Source organism: Hylobates moloch, unplaced genomic scaffold, assembly GCF_009828535.3.
Source record: "Hylobates moloch isolate HMO894 unplaced genomic scaffold, HMol_V3 SCAFFOLD_3, whole genome shotgun sequence".
In the NCBI taxonomy this organism is placed as follows: domain Eukaryota; kingdom Metazoa; phylum Chordata; class Mammalia; order Primates; family Hylobatidae; genus Hylobates; species Hylobates moloch.
The window spans coordinates 141,845,203-141,863,667 of NW_026652278.1; the positions used below are offsets into that span (position 1 = coordinate 141,845,203).

The window sequence follows — 18,465 nt, forward strand, 5'->3', positions numbered from 1 at the left end:
TTTTAGTAGAGACAGGGTTTCACCGTGTTAGCCAGGACGGTCTTGATTTCCTGACCTCGTGATCCGCCCACCTCAGCCTCCCAAAGTGCTGGGATTATAGGTGTGAGCCACCATGCCTGGCCAAAAGTTGTTTTTCTTTGTAACATTTTCCGGTGCCCTTCACTGGAAACTCACTGGCACTCAGGATCATGTCTTTGATTATGATAATAGCCTCCAATCCAACTTCTTTCCATGAGTCTTACTATTCTTGCCCATTCTTCACTGGGGTCATCTTTCTAAAATGAAGATCTGATAATCACTGTATTGTTGACAAGGTATCAGCCATCAGCCATCTTCCCACGATTACAAAAGAGACTAAACACCATTGCATGGCTTATAAATCAGTCTCATTGTTGTTAAACTTTTATACTCTAAGAACTCCAGGCCAGGAACTACTTTCTCAAACATTACACCCTGTTACTGTACACTCCTTTGCCTCTGTTGCTACTGTCCCAGGAATGACCTCACTTCATATTCCATCTAACCTACCTTCAAAGCTAAACCAAAGTAAAGGTTCACTACAAAACCTTTTCTGATCCCACACCTGCTTTCCCCCCCTAGAAGTAATCCCCTACCAACGTGCATAAGTCTCTTCTTTAGTACTTATTACTTTGAAACTTTCTGTATAACACAATTTCAATTATGTATTTACAAATCTGTCTTCCATTTGACACTGCACCAACCATTTATAATTTATCTTTACATAACCAAAGCGTAGAACAGTGCCTGATCATTGCTGGGGACCCAGCAGTGCTTATAAGGAAAAGAAACTCTTTGACTATCCACTTCTGCCAGTCACTTCTAAGCTGCTACTGTAAGGAATACAAACATGCATAACACTGTCCACAAAGAGTTCACAATCTAATATGGAAAGTTATAGGACTATATACAAATAGCAAGATAACTGTGAAAAGGTTCTTAAGGTTCTTAAAACATTTTCTTCTCTTAACTTTTGCAATAATATATAGCACTTTCTTGGTTTTCCTCCTATCTAGCTGCTGCTTCTTCATTGCCCCCTTTGCTACATCCTCTGCTGCACTACCTACAAATCTTGTAATGTCCAAGAGCTCAGCTGTGTGTTCTTTCCTCCCTCTAAACTACTTCATCCAGTTCTATGACTTTTAATCTCACCTACATAGTACTAATTTCTGTGTTTATATCTCTAGCCCTATCCTTGGTCTCCTATATTTCAGACTCACAGGGCCAACTGTCCAACTAAAATCTTCACTTGGATACCCAATAGGGCATTTCAAATCTAACATTTCCAAAGCAGAACTCTTGATTCTACCTACTCACTGCCAATAATACCTCTTCCCCATCACTACCTCAGTTTGTCCCACCACAATAAATAGCGCCAAAGTCCACTCAAACTCAAGAGATAATCTTTGATTTTGTCATTTCCTCATCTCCAAATCCCATTCATGAAAGCAAGTTCTACTGCTTTAACTATTAAATACATCACATATATGTTTACTTCTCTCCATCATCATTGCTACCACATCATTCTAAGTCACCATTCCCTCTTTTCTAGAATACTTCAGTAATATCTTCACTGATTTCTCTGCTTTCATTCTTGCCCTGTATACTGATCCTATCACAATTCATTCTTCTAAGAATGTAAGCCCTGGTGTTGGGAAATCTGGATATCACCATAGAAAAGAATGAAATTGAGCCAGGCTCGCACCTGTAATCCCAACACTTTGGGAGGCCGAGGCAGGCAGATCACGAGGTCAGGAGTTCGAGACCAGTCTGGCCAACATGGTGAAACCCCATCTTTACTAAAAATACAAAAATTAGCTGGACATGGTGGTGAGCACCTGTAATCCCAGCTACTCAGGAGGCTGAGGCAGGAGAACCCCTTGAACCTGGGAGACAGAGGGTGCAGTGAGCCGAGATTGCACCATTGCACTCCAGCCTGGGTGACAAAGCAAGATTCCATCTCATAAAAAAAAAAAAAGAAAGAATGAAATTGGATACTTGTTGCTATGGTTTGAATATTTGTATCCCCTCCAAAATTCTTGTAGAAACCCAATCTCCAAGGCAATAGTATTAAGAGGTGAGGCCTTTCTGAGGTCATTAGGTCATGAGGGCTCCTTCCTAGTGAATGGAATTAAGGCCTTTAAAGAATAGTCTTCACACAGTGTTTAGCCTCTTCTGCCCTTTCGGCTTCCACCACGTGAAGACACAGTGCTCAAAGTGCCATCTTAGAAGCAAAGACCCAGCCCTCATCACACACTAAAACCTGCCAGCGTCTTAATCTTGGACTTCTAAGCCTCTAAAACTGTGAGAAATAAATTGCTATTATTTACAAATTACCCAGTGTCAGGTATTTTTTAAAGCAGCATACAGAGACTAAGGCACTTACCTTACATCATATACAAAATTACCTCAAAATGGATCAAAGACCTAAATGTAAGAGTTATAACTATAAAACTCCTAAAAGAAAACATAAGGAAAAGCTTCATAATCCTGAATTTGGCAATGATTTCTAGGATGTAATACCAAAAGCGTAGGCAATAACAGAAAAAAAAATAGATAAACTGGACTACATCAAAATTTCTGGGCCAGGTAAACTGGCTCACACCTGTAATCCCAACACTTTGGGAGGCTAAAGCAGGAGGATCGCTTGAGCTCAGGAATTTGAGACCAGCCTGGGCACATAGAGAGACTCCATGTCTATTTTTAAAAAGATAAAGAAAAACACAACAACCTTCTGTGCATCAAAGGACAAAACCCAACAGAGTGAAAAGACAACCCCAGTGGCTCATGCCTATAATTCCTGCACTTTGGGAGGCCAAGACAGAAGGGCTGCTTGAGCCCAGGAGCTCAAGACCAGCCTGGACAACATAGCAAGACCCTATCTCTACCCAAATAATAATAATAATAATAGCTGGGCATGGTGGCACGTGCCTGTGGTCCCAGCTACTCAGGAGGCTGAGGTAGGAGGATCACATTAGCCAGGAGTATGTAGCTGCAATAAGCCACTGCACTCCAGCCTGTGTAACAGAGAGATGCTGCCTGTCTCAAAAACAAAACAAACAAATAAGCAAAAAAAAAAAAAAAAAAAAAAAAAAAACACCTGTAAGTTATATCATGCCACTCCTCTATTAAAAACTCTGCTCTTACTGAATATGGTTTAATCCACATTTCTTAGCATAGCTTATAGGGCCTTATATGATCTGAATATTGAATACTTCTCTTGACATTCTCAAGCCTTACTTTTTCTTGCTGATTTTGTTCTAGCCACTCTGGCCTTCAGTTTGTTTAAATAATACACAACACTATTCACTCCTTGCAGCCTCTGCTCTTGCTGTTTCCTCACCTTAAAATGTTGTGTCATACATTTCAAAAGGGTTAGCTACTTCTCTTCATTCAAACTGTTTCCCCTTCACAAGATTTTTCTAAACACTCCACACTCCCTAAAAGCCAGTATGTTTACTCTCATAACATTATCCTGCTTTGTTTTCTTCTAAGCATTTATTACTATCTAAATTGTCTTATTTTGATTACTTGTTTATTATTTGTTCTCTTCTTTATGACAGCATAGACTTATTCACAGCTATATCCTCAGATTCCAGAATAGTCCCTGGCACACGGATTATAATCAATAAATAGATACTGAATGAATGATAAAAAATGAGTGCCATAAACCACTCCCAATCTACTTTTTTGTCCTTTTCTTATATCCAAAACCTTAATTCCTTCATATCCATTTCAATCCTCTTTCCCTCTAAGGAATATTCTGCAATTCTATCCTATAAAGACCTTTACTTCATGTCAATCTTTTTTTTTTTTTTTTTTTTTTGAGACGGAGTCTCGCTCTGTTGCCCAGGCTAGAGTGCAGTGGCGCAATCTTGGCTCACTGCAAGCTCCGCCTCCCAAGTTCACGCCATTCTCTTGCCTCAGCCTCTCTGAGTAGCTGGGACTACAGGCGCCCGCCACCACGCCCAGCTAATTTTTTGTATTTTTAGTAAAGACAGGGTTTCACCGTGGTCTCGATCTCCTGACCTCGTGATCCGCCTGCCTCGGCCTCCCAAAGTGCTGGGATTACAAGCGTGAGCCACCACACCTGGCCCAATCTTTATTTTTAATATCGTTTTTGTAGAGACAGGGGTCTTGCTATGTTGTCCAGGCTGGTCTCGGAAATCCTGGCCTCAAGTGATCCTCCCACCTCAAATTCCCAAGTAGCTAGGACTACAGGTGCATACTACCCAATTTTTTTTAAAGAGATAGGATCATGATATGTTGCTCAGGCTGGTCTTGAACTCTTGGGCTCAAGCAATCCTCCCACCTTAGTCTCCCAAAGTGCTGGGATTACAGGAGTGAACTACAATGCCCAGGTTATTTTATGTCAATCTTATCCCTAATGATTATTGTAGGTACAGTATATATTATACTTGTTTATAGAATATCTTATAAACATTCTATTAGAATTATATGTGTATTACTCTATTCTCTCAGAAGATGTGCTTCCTTAACCAGAACTGACTAAGGAAGCAGGGAAGGAAAAAGGAAAAATCTTTAAAAAAAAAAAAAAAAAGACTAAAAAAAATCTTTTGCTTCTTTTTTTTTTTTTTTCTAATAAACATAACATCTAAGAGGTACTGTTCAGGTAGGCTATACCCCATCATCATTTGATGAGTGGATAGTTTGTAAAAATACTTCAAACCAAATATTCTCAAGCACCTATATTTATCTAAGCAATTAGCAGCAACACCGTGCAGCTTTTAGACTTAACTGTATCATAAATTTAAGTTTGAAATATTTTCGCTGGATAATATGAAATGATTACCATCTAACCTTACTTATTTAAAAGAATATTATAAAAAGTGATTGGAATATATGTAAAGTATTTAATAATACTTTCAGAGAAGAAGGGAAGCATATATATCTTTTCCTTCACAATTTACAAAATGTTTTAAAATCAAAGTATCTGAGAAGGTCCTGAATACGTACCTCTCATTTTCTTAAAAATACACACAATATTATTTGTCCTTTCATTAAGGAAAATATTAAAATGACTTCAAAAATTAAACTAATAAGATATCTAAATGATTTTTTTTTGCTATTCTAAGGGGTCAATTTTTCTTATTTATATGCTTATTTTCCTAAATATGCAAATTACACAATATTTAGCAACAGCAATTTTATCTAATAGCTGTGTAAACTATTTTTTCAAAGAATTAAAGGTAAATTAAAGTTTTAATTATTATAAGCAGCCTCAAAATGTTGGGTTTACTGTAGATTAAATGTCTAAATGCAGAGCATAAAATGATTCACATATTTTAATATTAAGAAGAAAAAACTATGTATAATTTACACTACAGTGCAAGAAGGAAGAAAAAAATGCTTGTGTCAACCTTAGGAAACAAACAGCCCTATCAAGTAACCAACTAGAAAAGATTCATACTAGAGGCTCAATAAATAACAGTAATGATGACAACCATCTCCCATAACTACATTACAGCCCATTGTCCACATCTGATTATACTAGTCTAGACCTTGGGTAAGCACATACACATTTTCGCCAAGAGTTTTCCAATATTACTGCTCTGTTTCCTGGGCTTTCTGTGACCCCCATTAGCAGCAACTGTCATTTTTGCTACTAAACATGACCATTGATGGGAAAGGAAAGTTACCACTTTTCTACACTCTAATAATTGAGAATGTGGAAATAATATTCCTGAATTGGCAATCCTTCTAAATATAGTAATTTCTTTAGAATTAGCTACAGAGAAGGGGATAAATTGCTTCCAAAGATTTTCTTCAGTAATATAAGAACTACTAAAGCCTCACTTTTCAAAATATCATCTCCATATATTAACATAGCCTTTATTCTTATAGTGAAGAATTATTGCCTAACTCACCATGTATCTGCCTCCTTGCGACATCTATCTCTCTGTCTCTCACCCAGCACATCCAATAATTCAGTAACACAAAAATCCCTAAATTGTAATCTCTCTGCACCTTTCTCAGTTAAAGCTCTCAGTAACAACTTTGAATAAGGGATGTAAAGGTTCTAACATCACAGAATACACACGCCTGGAACCTTAGAAAGAATAGATTTTGTTGGTAACTGAAAAAAATTAATTTAAATAAAAAAAATTTTAATGGGCTTCATACACATTTAAGACCAGTCTAGATCTTTCTCGGTTGAAATTTAGCCCAGGTAGTAGCCACTTTTTCTGGAAGGCAATATCGTTGATCAGGGAGACCACAAGGTATCCATATGCTTTACTACAGTTTAAATGGAGATAGCAAATACTCCATAAAGTTATTTCATCCTGAGAATATAAAACCTTAGTAATTTAATATAAATGTGACATCCTGACATCGACTGGTTTTTCCAAACTTATTTTGCATGATAATCCCTAGTTGAACATTTTAAAACAACTCATGATACTACAGAGGCTAGAATGGAAGCAAAAAGAACAGGCTGCAAGCTTTTATCTGATTATTTTAGATAAAAGAATTTCTTAGGACTATGAAATAATCTATTCTCTAGAATGTGCAAATAAAAAGAGAGAGAAGACAGTTATATGTAAAAAAGCAAAAATACAGAGAAATGGCTCTCCTGACTCTCCACTTGGAATTCAGTTTATTTGGAATTCAGCAGATTTCTCTGCTGCACAGTATCTACCACCTTCTATCTTCTTATAACTGCCTTTGTCTCTTCATTGCCAGTGACATTTCCTTAGCGATTCATAGAAATTCATCCTTTCAGATTCCACTCTGACCACTCTTATTTAACACTGCAATGTCCTCTGTAACTCATTGTACCTATTCTCCTCCCCTCCTTGTTTTAACTTTCTCATATCACTTATCTCCTGAACATACTATCAACTTTCTAATTTATTTATTGTCTAACTTTACCAATTAAAATAAAGCCTATTAGGGCAGGCATGTCTATTCTGACCATTGCTAAATTCCCAGAGCCGAGAATATGGACCAGCACATGACCAGTATGGATTAATATTTGCTGAACAAAGTGAATGACTCTATTTTCATTTTATTTTTATTTTACTCTTCTCCAAGGTTATGAGAGTTCCTTTTTTCACCTATCCCTAATATATATCCCTTTTTTCTATAATCATTTTTATTTAATAAATGATCCTACTTACACAGATGCTGTTGTAGTTTTTTAAAAATGTATAAGGCTACGAAACATCTATACAAACATAAGCATATTCTACAGGCACGCTATATCCAAGCCATCTTTCCTAAAAGTCATATACATTTGGTCTTGGTAAAAAAATGTCAAACAGCAAATCCTATAGAGCAAAACATTTAAAGCTCTGAAATCTAGTAGAATTCAGCATTTTTAGGGGGTGAAAAAGCACAATTCAAACGCAGCACCATTTTTTTACATAAATCAGAACAAAGCAAGCTTAAAAAGTAGCCACAGACCAGTGTGGTGGCTCACGCCTGTAATCCCATTACTTTGGGAGTCCAAGGTGGGAGGATCACTTGAGCAGGAGTTCGAGACCAGTCTTGGCAACATGGCAAAACGCCACCTCTACAAAAAATACAAAAATTAGCTGTGGTGTGGTGGCGAGCACCTGTAGTCCCAGGTACTTGGGAGGCTGAGGTGAAAGGATCACCTGAGCCTGGGAGATCAAGGCTGCAGTGATCCTTGATATTGCTACCACACTCCAGCCTGGGCAACAGAGTTGAGACTCCATCCAAAAAAAAAAAAGTAAACATTGAAAAATCATTTAAATATAAAATTCCATATAAAGTGCACAAAACAAGCCTCCATATTCAAAATCTATTAAAGGAAGTATATTAATGGTAAGCTGAGATCAAGTTATAAAATTAAAAATAAAAAATAGCTTGACCATGTAAGTACTTTAAACCAAAACATATGAATAAAATAAATAAGAAACATATGCTTATCCTAATTAAGGAGAGAAAATTCTAATCTTCTTTGATAAGCCATTAAACCTTCACAAAATGATAAACATTAATTTAAATAATCTAATCTTTAAGAGCATATAAGAGCATATACTTCATTCTAAATCACCCAGAGAAACTTCTATACCAATACAATCCAGGATTGAAGTAAACAGAGATAAAGACATGAGCCCAGGAGATAACAGGTTGCAGCCTGGGTGACAGAACAAGACCCTGTCTCAAAAAAAAAAAAAAAAAAAAAAAAACAAAGAGAGAGATAAAGTCTCTGCTCAACTAATCCATTGTTGATCTCTGACTCTACCCCCAAAATAGCATCATTTCCAAACAACTGTTTACAAGATGTAATCAAGCAGAGCATAGTGACTCACGCCTGTAATCCTACCAACTTGGGGGACCAAGGTAGGAAGATCACTTGAGCCTGAGCGACAAGGCAAGAACTTATCTCTTAAAAGAAAAAAAATTACAGTAAAAAAATTTAATTGGAGTTTTTCTATAAAGTATCTTCCTATATATATAATTTTAAAACTGAAACCAGAAAAAGCATATGGCTCTTTAAGTAACACTCAAGGATTTCCAAGTGATAATCTCTACCTCAATTCAAATTTTATCTTCCACTGATACAGATAAGAATATATTCTAGCCACACTGTTTACTTACGTGCAATAAATATCTTTGTCTTTTTATCAAAGGATAACCCAGATCTAAAATACAAGTGCTAATGGCCAACAGGGTCCAAATGAAATATTTTCTGGCCTCTCTCCCTTTTCACTCTTCACCTTTCCTTCTAGTCATTCTTCTTCTCATTCCACCAACATTATTAGTAATCATGCTATTTAGATAAGTGAAGAAAAAGGATGGAGTTGCTAAATGAATGCTCAGAAAGAAGACATGCAACCTAAGCAGATGAATTTTGAAGACAGACCAGTGTATTAATACTCAAAGCATTATGTCTTTTATGTGGGCTATTTATATATTTGTATACACGTCTGAGTTACTGTTGTAATAAGCAGACACTGACTGGCCCTAGAAGATGATTAAGCAACGTGCCCAACAGTATGTGGGATAATCTGCCCTTTCTGTGCTTTCCAAGGATGGGGGAAAAGGAAGAGTCACAGCAGCACGTCTAGAAGTAAAGTTGTAAGAGGCTATGAAAGCTCTTAAAATGTGTTTTTATTAAATTAAACACAAAACTATAATTATAGGTTGTTTTAATTATTTACATATTTAACAAATTACGAGATTCAAGATGAGAATTTCAATCTTAAAATTTTTACCAAATATTGTACCTTTAAACTAGGTTTCATAGTCTACTACTTCCCTGATTTTTACTATCAAACATTTAAAAAATTAGCTAATAAAACTATGCCAGTTTTTTAATTTAAAATATAAATGAAATAGAAACAATGAGGAGAAACTAATAGAAACATTAATAAAACTAGAAACAAGAATGAAAGGAGGCCAGGCACAGTGGCTCATGCCTGTAATCCCAGCACTTTGGGAGGCTCCATGACTTAAGCCCAGGAGTTCAGGACTAGCCTGGGCAACAAGGCAAAACCCCATCTCTACAAGCAAAAAAAAAATTAAAAAATTAGCCAAGTGTGGCGTCCTCAATAGCAGTCCCAGATACTTAGGAGGCTGAGGTGAGAGGATCACTTGAGCCAGGGAGGTCGAGGCTGAAGTGAGATGAGATCGTGCCACTGCACTCTAACCTGGGCAACACAGCAAGACCCTATCTCAAAAAAAAAAAAAAAAAGACAGAAAACTCTGATAGAGGATTTGCACTTATTTTTCAAAATTCTAGAGGTTAAGAACAAAAAGAGTACCACCTAAACACATAAACTATTCATCATTCTCTCTAAGAGACACAAGTCATAAGACAGGAGACCATCAACAAATCATTACAAATTTCACAGAATAATGTCTCAGAGCAGCTGCCTTGATCACTGCTACCTAGAACAACATTAGGAGCTTAAAATGCTCTAAAAAATATTTGGAGGGATCACAAGCAAGCTGGCAAGAAGAGAGGAGGCAACCTAGCAGCCAGATCTATTTCTCCCAGCAAAATTAACATCAATACTGAGACACTAAATTTTTTTGCAAGTAGTATCACCAAAACCTCCAAGCAAATAAGAATAAAAGGCAAAATAAGAACTTGAAGCCCTGAATTTACCCAAATAAGAAAAAACATACAAGATTCATTGGCAAAGAATTGAGTTGAAAAATGTAAGCAACAGTGTTACGGAATTTACTTAAATATATGTTTCAATTCAATTCAATTTCAAATACATTTGTAAAGTGAAGAAAAAAATAAGATAAAGACAAATCGAATATACAAATAATTCAATTTAGGTCCAATATACATAACAATGTAACCTACACCACATTTAAATTTAGTATAACACTGAACCCTCAGATTTCATTCAAGAGGGTCAAAGGGAGTAGTAATAACTGTACATTATTTTCTATTGATGTGGTGCTACAGCATCACAGAGACTCTAAAAGGTGGCTTTAATATTCTTTAAGTTCTTTAAAACTATTAGTTTAAAGAAAGTTGGCCGGGCGCGGTGGCTCAAGCCTGTAATCCCAGCCATTTGGGAGGCCGAGGCGGGCGGATCACAAGGTCAGGAGATCGAGACCATCCTGGCTAACACGGTGAAACCCCGTCTCTACCAAAAATACAAAAAATTAGCCAGGCGTGTTGGCGGGCACCTGTAGTCCCAGCTACTCAGGAGGCTGAGGCAGGAGAATGGCGTGAACCCGGGAGGTGGAGGTTGCGGTGAGCCGAGATCGTGCCACTGCACTCCAGCCTGGGGGACAGAGAAAGACTCCGTCTCAAAAAAAAAAAAAAAATTGTTCAAAAAAAACATTAGACTATCACTTGCATATTAAAAATAAAAGAGGTGGTGATAAAAGATTCAAATATCATAAAAACATAAAAAAAGATCCTCTCATAATTTGTGAAAAATTAATTATTTAACTAAAATCTCTTATTATATGTTTTTTTCTCTTTGAAGTCATCAAGGTTGTAACAATTATGTCAGTGATTATCAATTATTTAGCTCTCTAAAATAAATTTGTTTAAAATGGAGTGTTGTTTACATGAAAAATACCAATAACTGAACTCAAAATTACCAAAACAATGTATTCAAAAATATCTTATTAAACAAATGTAAGCTAAAGAGACCATCAGCAAATCACCATAAATTTCACAGAGTAACATCTCATAGAGCAGCTGCCTTGATCATAGCTAGAACAACATCAGCAGTTTCTACCAAACAACAATTACTTATGTCTGAACTTAGTAATTGATTTGCTAATGATACTCTTCAAGTCTGTTAGACCTTATGCTGTAGTCTGTCTATAAAGGTCTTCATGTTATTTACACTAATAAAACATTAATCAAGGGCAAAATTTATAGCAGCTACTCTATAAATGAGGTCAAGGCAGGTCAGACTTACATAATAAGAAGAAAAAAAGGTTAGTCTTTGCAGTAAAAAGGAAAATCCTTATTATTACTCTTCCTGCCCCTGGGATTAAGTCTAGTAGTCAAACACTCCAAACTATTTCACAAACACATCTATTCCTCATTTAACCTCAAGGCACTAAATATTTATAAAAGGAAAGCCAAATCCACTGATTTAGAAAAACAACCCACTAAAATTTTCCTTTAAAATATATTCTACACTGTAAATAAAGAGAGAATGAAAATTTCCAATTTTACCTCCACTATTTCACTAATGAATATTAGCTTCCACCACTGTTTATTTCAAACACTTACATAAAAGATAAAGGCTGAGTGTTCTCTATAGGCTAAGCACTGAAGTAAAGAAGACAGTTTCTAACTATGGGAGACTAAAAAATCTAAACAGAATAAGAAAAGCAAAGGTAAAAAATCAGAGAAAGGGTACTATGAAAATGATAACAGATGATACAAAAATAAATTATTCAAACAACTGTTTCACCAAATTTTCAGAAATAGCAATAGCAGGAGTATTAGCATTTGTGCCAGTACCTCCACGTCTCAGTTCCACAGAATAACACAGGTCCAGTAGACACCTGTATATGCAGTAAAGTGTGTTACAAGAGAGGAACTCTGAGCTTAGGACACTTGAATCTTCTGTGACGGCCAGTAGGCCTGTTGGTCTTTGGCTCGGAGAGCGGCATTATTATACTAGACAGTAAACGATCCTGCTTTGTTCTAAATGGAGACACTATTTCTATATTCCAAAGCTGTCTGCTATATAAAGATCTTTGAATGATAATGCAAAACAAAGGCATTTGGTATCTCTGCTTACAAGGCCAAAAATCTTAAGGGTGATGCCTGGCTTTCTCTCACAACCCACATCCAAGCCATTAGGATATCCTGTCAGGTCTTATCTTCAAAATAGGTTCATAATCCTACCACTTCTTACCTCCTCTACTGCTAGCAACCTTGTCTCAGTCACCATCATGTTTAACCAGAATTACTACAACAGCCCCCTAATTGATCTCTTTTTTTTGTTTGTTTGTTTGTTTGTTTGTTTTTTTTTTTTTGAGAAAGAGTCTCATTCTACTGCCCAGGATGGAGTGAAGTGGCGTGAGCACAGCTTACTGCAGCCTCGACCTCCTGGGCTCAAGTGATCCTCCTGCCTCACCCTCCCATGTAGCTAGGACCACAGGTGCATGCCACCACACCCAACTAATTCTTTTTATTTTCTGTAGAGACAGGGTCTCACTACATTGCCCAGGCTGGTCTCAAACTCTTGGGCTCAAGCGATCCTCCCACCTCGGCCTTTCAAAGTGCTGGAATTACAGACATAAGCCACTGCTTCTGGCTGATCTCTTCACTTCTATCCTTAAATTCCTACATGCATCAGCCATAGTCATTTTTTCCCCACGATGGGGTCTTGCTCTATTTCCCAGGCTACACTGTAGTAGCATGATCACAGCTCATTGCAGCCTCGTCCTCCTAGACTCAAGGGATCCTCCCACCTCACAGGTTTCCAAGTAGCTGGTACTACAGGCCCCTGCCACCATACCAGGCTAATTGTTTGCATTTTTTGTAGACAGAGTTTCACCATGATGCCCAGGCTGGTTTTTTATTTTAATTATTTTATTTTATTTTATGTTATTTTTTTTTTTTTGAGATGGAGTCTTGCTCTGTCACCCAGGCTGGAGTGCAGTGGCGTAATCTTTGCTCACTGCAAGCTCCATCTCCCAGGTTCACGCCATTCTCCTGCCTCAGCCTCCGAGTAGCTGGGACTACAGGTGCCCACCACACCTGGCTAATTTTTTTTTGTATTTTTAGTAGAGACGAGGTTTCACCGTGTTAGCCAGGACGGTCTCGATCTCCTGACCTCATGATCCGCCCGCCTCGACCTCCCAAAATGCGGGGATTACGGGCGTGAGCCACCGCACCCCGCCTCCAGTCTGGTTTTGAACTCCTGGGCTCTAGCAAGTCACCTACCTCAGCCTCCCAAAGTGCTGGGATTACAGGTGTGAGCCACTGCGCCCATCCCAGAGTGATCTTTTTAATCCATAAGGGAGACTGTCTTCCTCTTCTTTTCAAAACCATGCAATGGCTGTCATTTCCCACAGAATAAATTACAAAGCCTCTACACAAAAGCTTGCCCTGTGTTATCTCTCTGACCTTACTGCCTATTTCATTCTACTTTAATCACTCTTTTCTTGCTATATTGGCCTCATTCCTCAAATACACCACAGAAGCTCTCACTTGTACACTGGCTGTTCCCTAGGCCTGGAATGCTTTTTCCATACATGCCCCTTTAACTGACTCCCTGCGTGCTTCAAGTGCTTGCTCCAATGTTACTTTCTCAATGAGTCCTAATCCTGCCATTCTATTTAAACTACAAACCATACCAACCTTTTTTACTTCCTTCAAAAATTTCATTCTCCTCATCTGCTCCATATTTTCTTTTCTCACAGTACTAACCATCATTCACATATTATATAACTTATTTATTTTTTTATTATTCATAATCTGTCAATGCCTATCTGAATGTACAATCCACAAAAAAAGAATCTTTATCTATTTTGTTTATTGCTGTATCCTCAGTAGCAAGAATAATTCCTGGGACATAGTGTATAATAAATAGATGAGGAATTGAAGCTCAAAAACTAAAAGCACTTGTCAAGTATCAGAGCTGAAACCTGAACCCAGGGCTATCTTCAAAGCCAATGCTCTTAATCATAAGTCTATGTTGCCTCACCTATTAAATGTAACAATAACATACATAAGTAAGGGTAGTTACACTTAGTAAAGTCTACAATGATCAAAATCACCTCGTATAAATTTTTCTTTAAAAAAGTCCTGGAATTATACTTCAATAAACACTAAAAATTATTTAAAAATCTGTTCATGGGTGTTTTGCATTAAGCAGAACATTTGTGTATTTAATCAACAGCACCAGTCACCTCTTTTTCCATAAACTTCAATATCATCCAATACCTCAGTGTTGAAATCAGCCAAAAGCTATTTTTCAATAAATATACACTGTAAAATGCTTACTAAAAGGAAGAGTAAAGAATTAGTCATTATTTCATTAATTGCCCTATGAATTAGTAATCACTGATATAAATCTATATCAGTTTTTATTGATCACCTACTACTTACCACACTCTACATGAAAATGTAGCTCTATGTTTCATATAGATCACTGTAGTAACCTTGCTACTGTTCTTCATTTCAGTCAGGTCTTCCCTCCTTCAACCTATCCTAAACAATTCTGCCAGTTATCTTCCCAAACCCGAAATATCACAATGACTCTCTTTTCTTTAAAATCTTCCAAGGCTTCCCACGCTCTTGAGGGATCTAGATGCCCAATTCCAACAACACCTCTCCAACACACACGCACACACACACACGAATATCCTATATATCTTCCCACATTACGATGCCTTCAGATACTCTGTTCCCTGTGTTTGAAATGTTTTTCACACAAATGTTCTCCAATTTTTCCATAACCTCCAATTTTCTAATGTTTACATGACAAATCGTACTGATCCTTGAAATGCACCTCAAGAATCATGTTTCCTGGTTAAGTTTTAAGCACTCTGTACTTACATATTTCTATCACAGAATTTAGCATGAACTATTATAACTGTAGGTTACTAGTCTGTGAGCACCTGTAATTATTTCTGAGGGAAAGGATTTTAATAGTATTTAAAATCAAATAAAGTACAAATACTCTTTTCTCCCTTTTCCATAATATTTATGAGAGAGAGCGAGCAAGCCTTGATTCCTAGATGCAAGTTCAAATAGCTACCAAAGGACTGATAGGGTCAATCTTCCAACAACATTACCCAAAACACTAATCGAACATTGCTGAAACAGTAAGTTTGTTCAGAATACTATCTCGAAGGGGAATCAGTCACATCTTTTAATCTATACTCTGGGTCTTCAGTTCCATTAATGAAAAATCAGCTACTACAAATCAGACAAAAAGTGGTCCACTAATCATTTCCTCAATTTCTTTTTACCTTTTAATGATTTCACTCTTTTACATTTGTTTTCTCCCTTTTATCTCTCTTTTCATCTCTGTACTTTCTTCCCTTCTCTTACCCACCACTGAATTTTCTTTCCTTGAATTCTTCTGTTTCTGCTCTTTAAGTAGAAAACATACCTACTTATTTCCTCTATCACCTTTCTCATCACGTCACATCACATTGCGAAACTTGTCCCCCCTCCCCTTACGGTCAGCCTGTGATATAAGAAAGATAATATAGACATCTAATTCTAATTATTGGCTCTATACACATAAAAGAACTTGATAGGAAGTCCAAATAAGTATGGCTTTTCCTTATACCTGCAAATAGAATTATCAGTTTACTTTTCCCAAACTCAGCCACACTTATTGAAAAATAAAAATCAGAACTGTATCAGTAAGCATGTATCTAAAGAAAATTATAAAATGGTTAAATATTAACATATACATAATAATTGATATATCAGAGCTCCATTACATTACTGACTGAATAAACAATAAATACAGAACCCAAAAATATCAATGCCTATAGGAAAAACACATGATTTTAAAGAAAAATACAAAATGAACTAAAATAAAATAGATTACCTTCCTTCATTGACAAGTTCGATAAAAGCAAGGCCTGCATTCTTCTGAATAGAATTTTGCCACTCCTATAAAAAAAAAAAAAGCAAAAATAGCTGAACAAATGTCACTCAGTAGGTTCTTTCTTTTAAAACAATAATAATGAAAAATATCACCCATATCAATTTCATACCTAACTCTTAAAAGTTATGTTAAACCATATGAATAGGTGATACTGAAAAGTATACTGACACTGAACAAGTTAGCAACAATTTGATTCTGTGTAAATTGAATGAGCCTATCTATATTTATCTTGCCCTTTTCGTTCTATAACACGATATACTAATTTATCTGAAATAGTTGGGAGTTGAGAAAGAAGGTAACAAAGAAAACCAAGGACAAATAGACATTTTGGTTTTGGCTTTATTTTTCAATTTTTTCTTTTAAGATGTATTACCCAAAATGAAGAGAAGAAAGAATTAAATAGTTCAATAACCCTAATAAAAACAGCATCGTTCACCATAAAAATTGATGACTAGCAATTGAAAATGAAATTAGAAAAATCAGTGAATTGAGCTAAACCAGTTTTGAGTTAGAAACTATAATTCATTGCCCTATGAATTAGTAATATCTAGTATAAATCTACTAACTATATTCTTGATCCATTTGAAATTTACTCATTAAACTTTATCCACTAAAAAGCAATCCATTAAAAAGCCTAGGAATGAAATCAATCAATAGCGTATGTACAAATGAATATTTTAATCCTTAGAACAAAAAATATATATAATAAGCATTAATACAATAAGGAAAGGCCTACATGAATTGAAATATACCTAGATTTGAAAAATGCTACTCAATGCCACTTGTGTGTGTGTGTGCGTGTGTGTGTGTGCCTATATAAACATACAAAGATTTGTTTTTAAAGAACCGGAAATACATACATAATCTTCATATTTCTTAATATTTAAGGAGCTCTTTGTATTCTGACTACATAATATCCCTCAACTGATCTTTTTTTGTTCTTTCATAAAACTCAAATCAAAAGGCCATGTCTGGCTACTTACCACTGCTCACCATAAACCATATTCATATTTTCTGAGTGTAATAACTCTAAGACTTTCAAATTCCATGCAATTTCACCCTAATAGCTATTCTGTTCCACTCCAAATTCTTTTCTTTTTCAGTCTCATCCTTTCTCTTCTACTTTCCCTTTTCCATGTCCACTTTCATACTTACCTTCTTTTGTGTTTTGAAAAACCCAAGGTGGTTCTTAAGACTAAAATGATCACAACATGATTTTGTCAAAGGATTATATTTTACAAATAGTGTTAGTATAACTGTGCTAACAGAACATATACAGTAGAATAAAAATTAAATAGAAAATCAGTAAAACATTGGAGGGTAGTCACGGGCTAGAACTAGCAGAGAAGAAAAAGTAATGTATTCTTGAGGAATGAACAAGAAACAAAGTCATAAAATCTATGTTCTCATTCTGATACTAACAGAATATATCCTTAGGCAGATCATGCTAAATCTGCAGGTCTTAGATATTCTCTTTTAAAAGTGTATTCTAGGTATAATTTTTATTATTCTAAAATTTACTAACATTTAGAAATTCATGACTTGTAATTGTACAATATATACTCTCTAAAATTCATACTGAATTCATATTTTACCGAAACTGTAAAACAGAGATACTAATTTTTTTCCAATGAGGTAAAGCAAACCAATATAAAACAGAAATATGAATCTAATTTAAAACCATTTTCTTTCCATCAAAATAAAATGAAGACAGGTAGTCCAAAAGGAAGCAATCAAATTCCACAAGACTATATTCTTGAGAGAAGGGCATGTGCCACAAAAAGGTAGGAGAATGAAGACAAAAAGCAGAAACCTCAAATTTTTTTATTTTGGTACAGAGGGTCCCACATCTAACTTCCCAAGCACAGCACAGAGAGATAATAAGACTCAAAGACTTACCCTAAATCTAGTAATGCACAAGAACAGTAGAACAGAGACAAGTTTAAAGACAGATGGACCTCAGCTAGGAAGATTAAAAAAATTATCACGGAAGGATGCAGATGCAGAAGCAGCTTAGGATTTAAGAAGATGAAGAGAACATAACTGTGACCTTTGTGGACAGGCAACAAGTGATCAGCAAGAAGTATGATACCTCAAGAGATGCAACAGCCAAACAACACAAGCATATGTTCACTCCTCAGCTCTTATACCTACCATAACATTCTTGGAAACCCAACTAGAAATTTGACATAATACAAGAATAGGAAGGAAAGTGAGACCTCAAGTTGAGTGAGTTTTCACTTAGATCATTTAACTTACAGAAAACTTCAAAATAGAAACTTAAAGAAAAAAATGAAGAAAATTACTTTTCTTGCTAGAAAAAAAGAAGTCAGTAATTACAGAGGAACTAAAATTCTATATATAAATCTTTAGATTAGTC

General features: G+C 36.0%; 1 protein-coding gene across 4 annotated transcripts in view; it reads right to left on the reverse strand.

Annotated features, from left to right (window-relative positions):
• Positions 1–18,465, reverse strand: part of LRBA (LPS responsive beige-like anchor protein) — a 793,918-nt gene that overhangs the window by 515,752 nt on the left and 259,701 nt on the right. For all 4 annotated transcript variants that reach the window (XM_032148169.2, XM_032148179.2, XM_032148174.2 and 1 more), the window contains one exon: positions 16,026–16,090. In XM_032148169.2, coding sequence (XP_032004060.1) covers positions 16,026–16,090 — 65 coding nt within the window. The remainder of the gene's footprint in view (positions 1–16,025; positions 16,091–18,465) is intronic.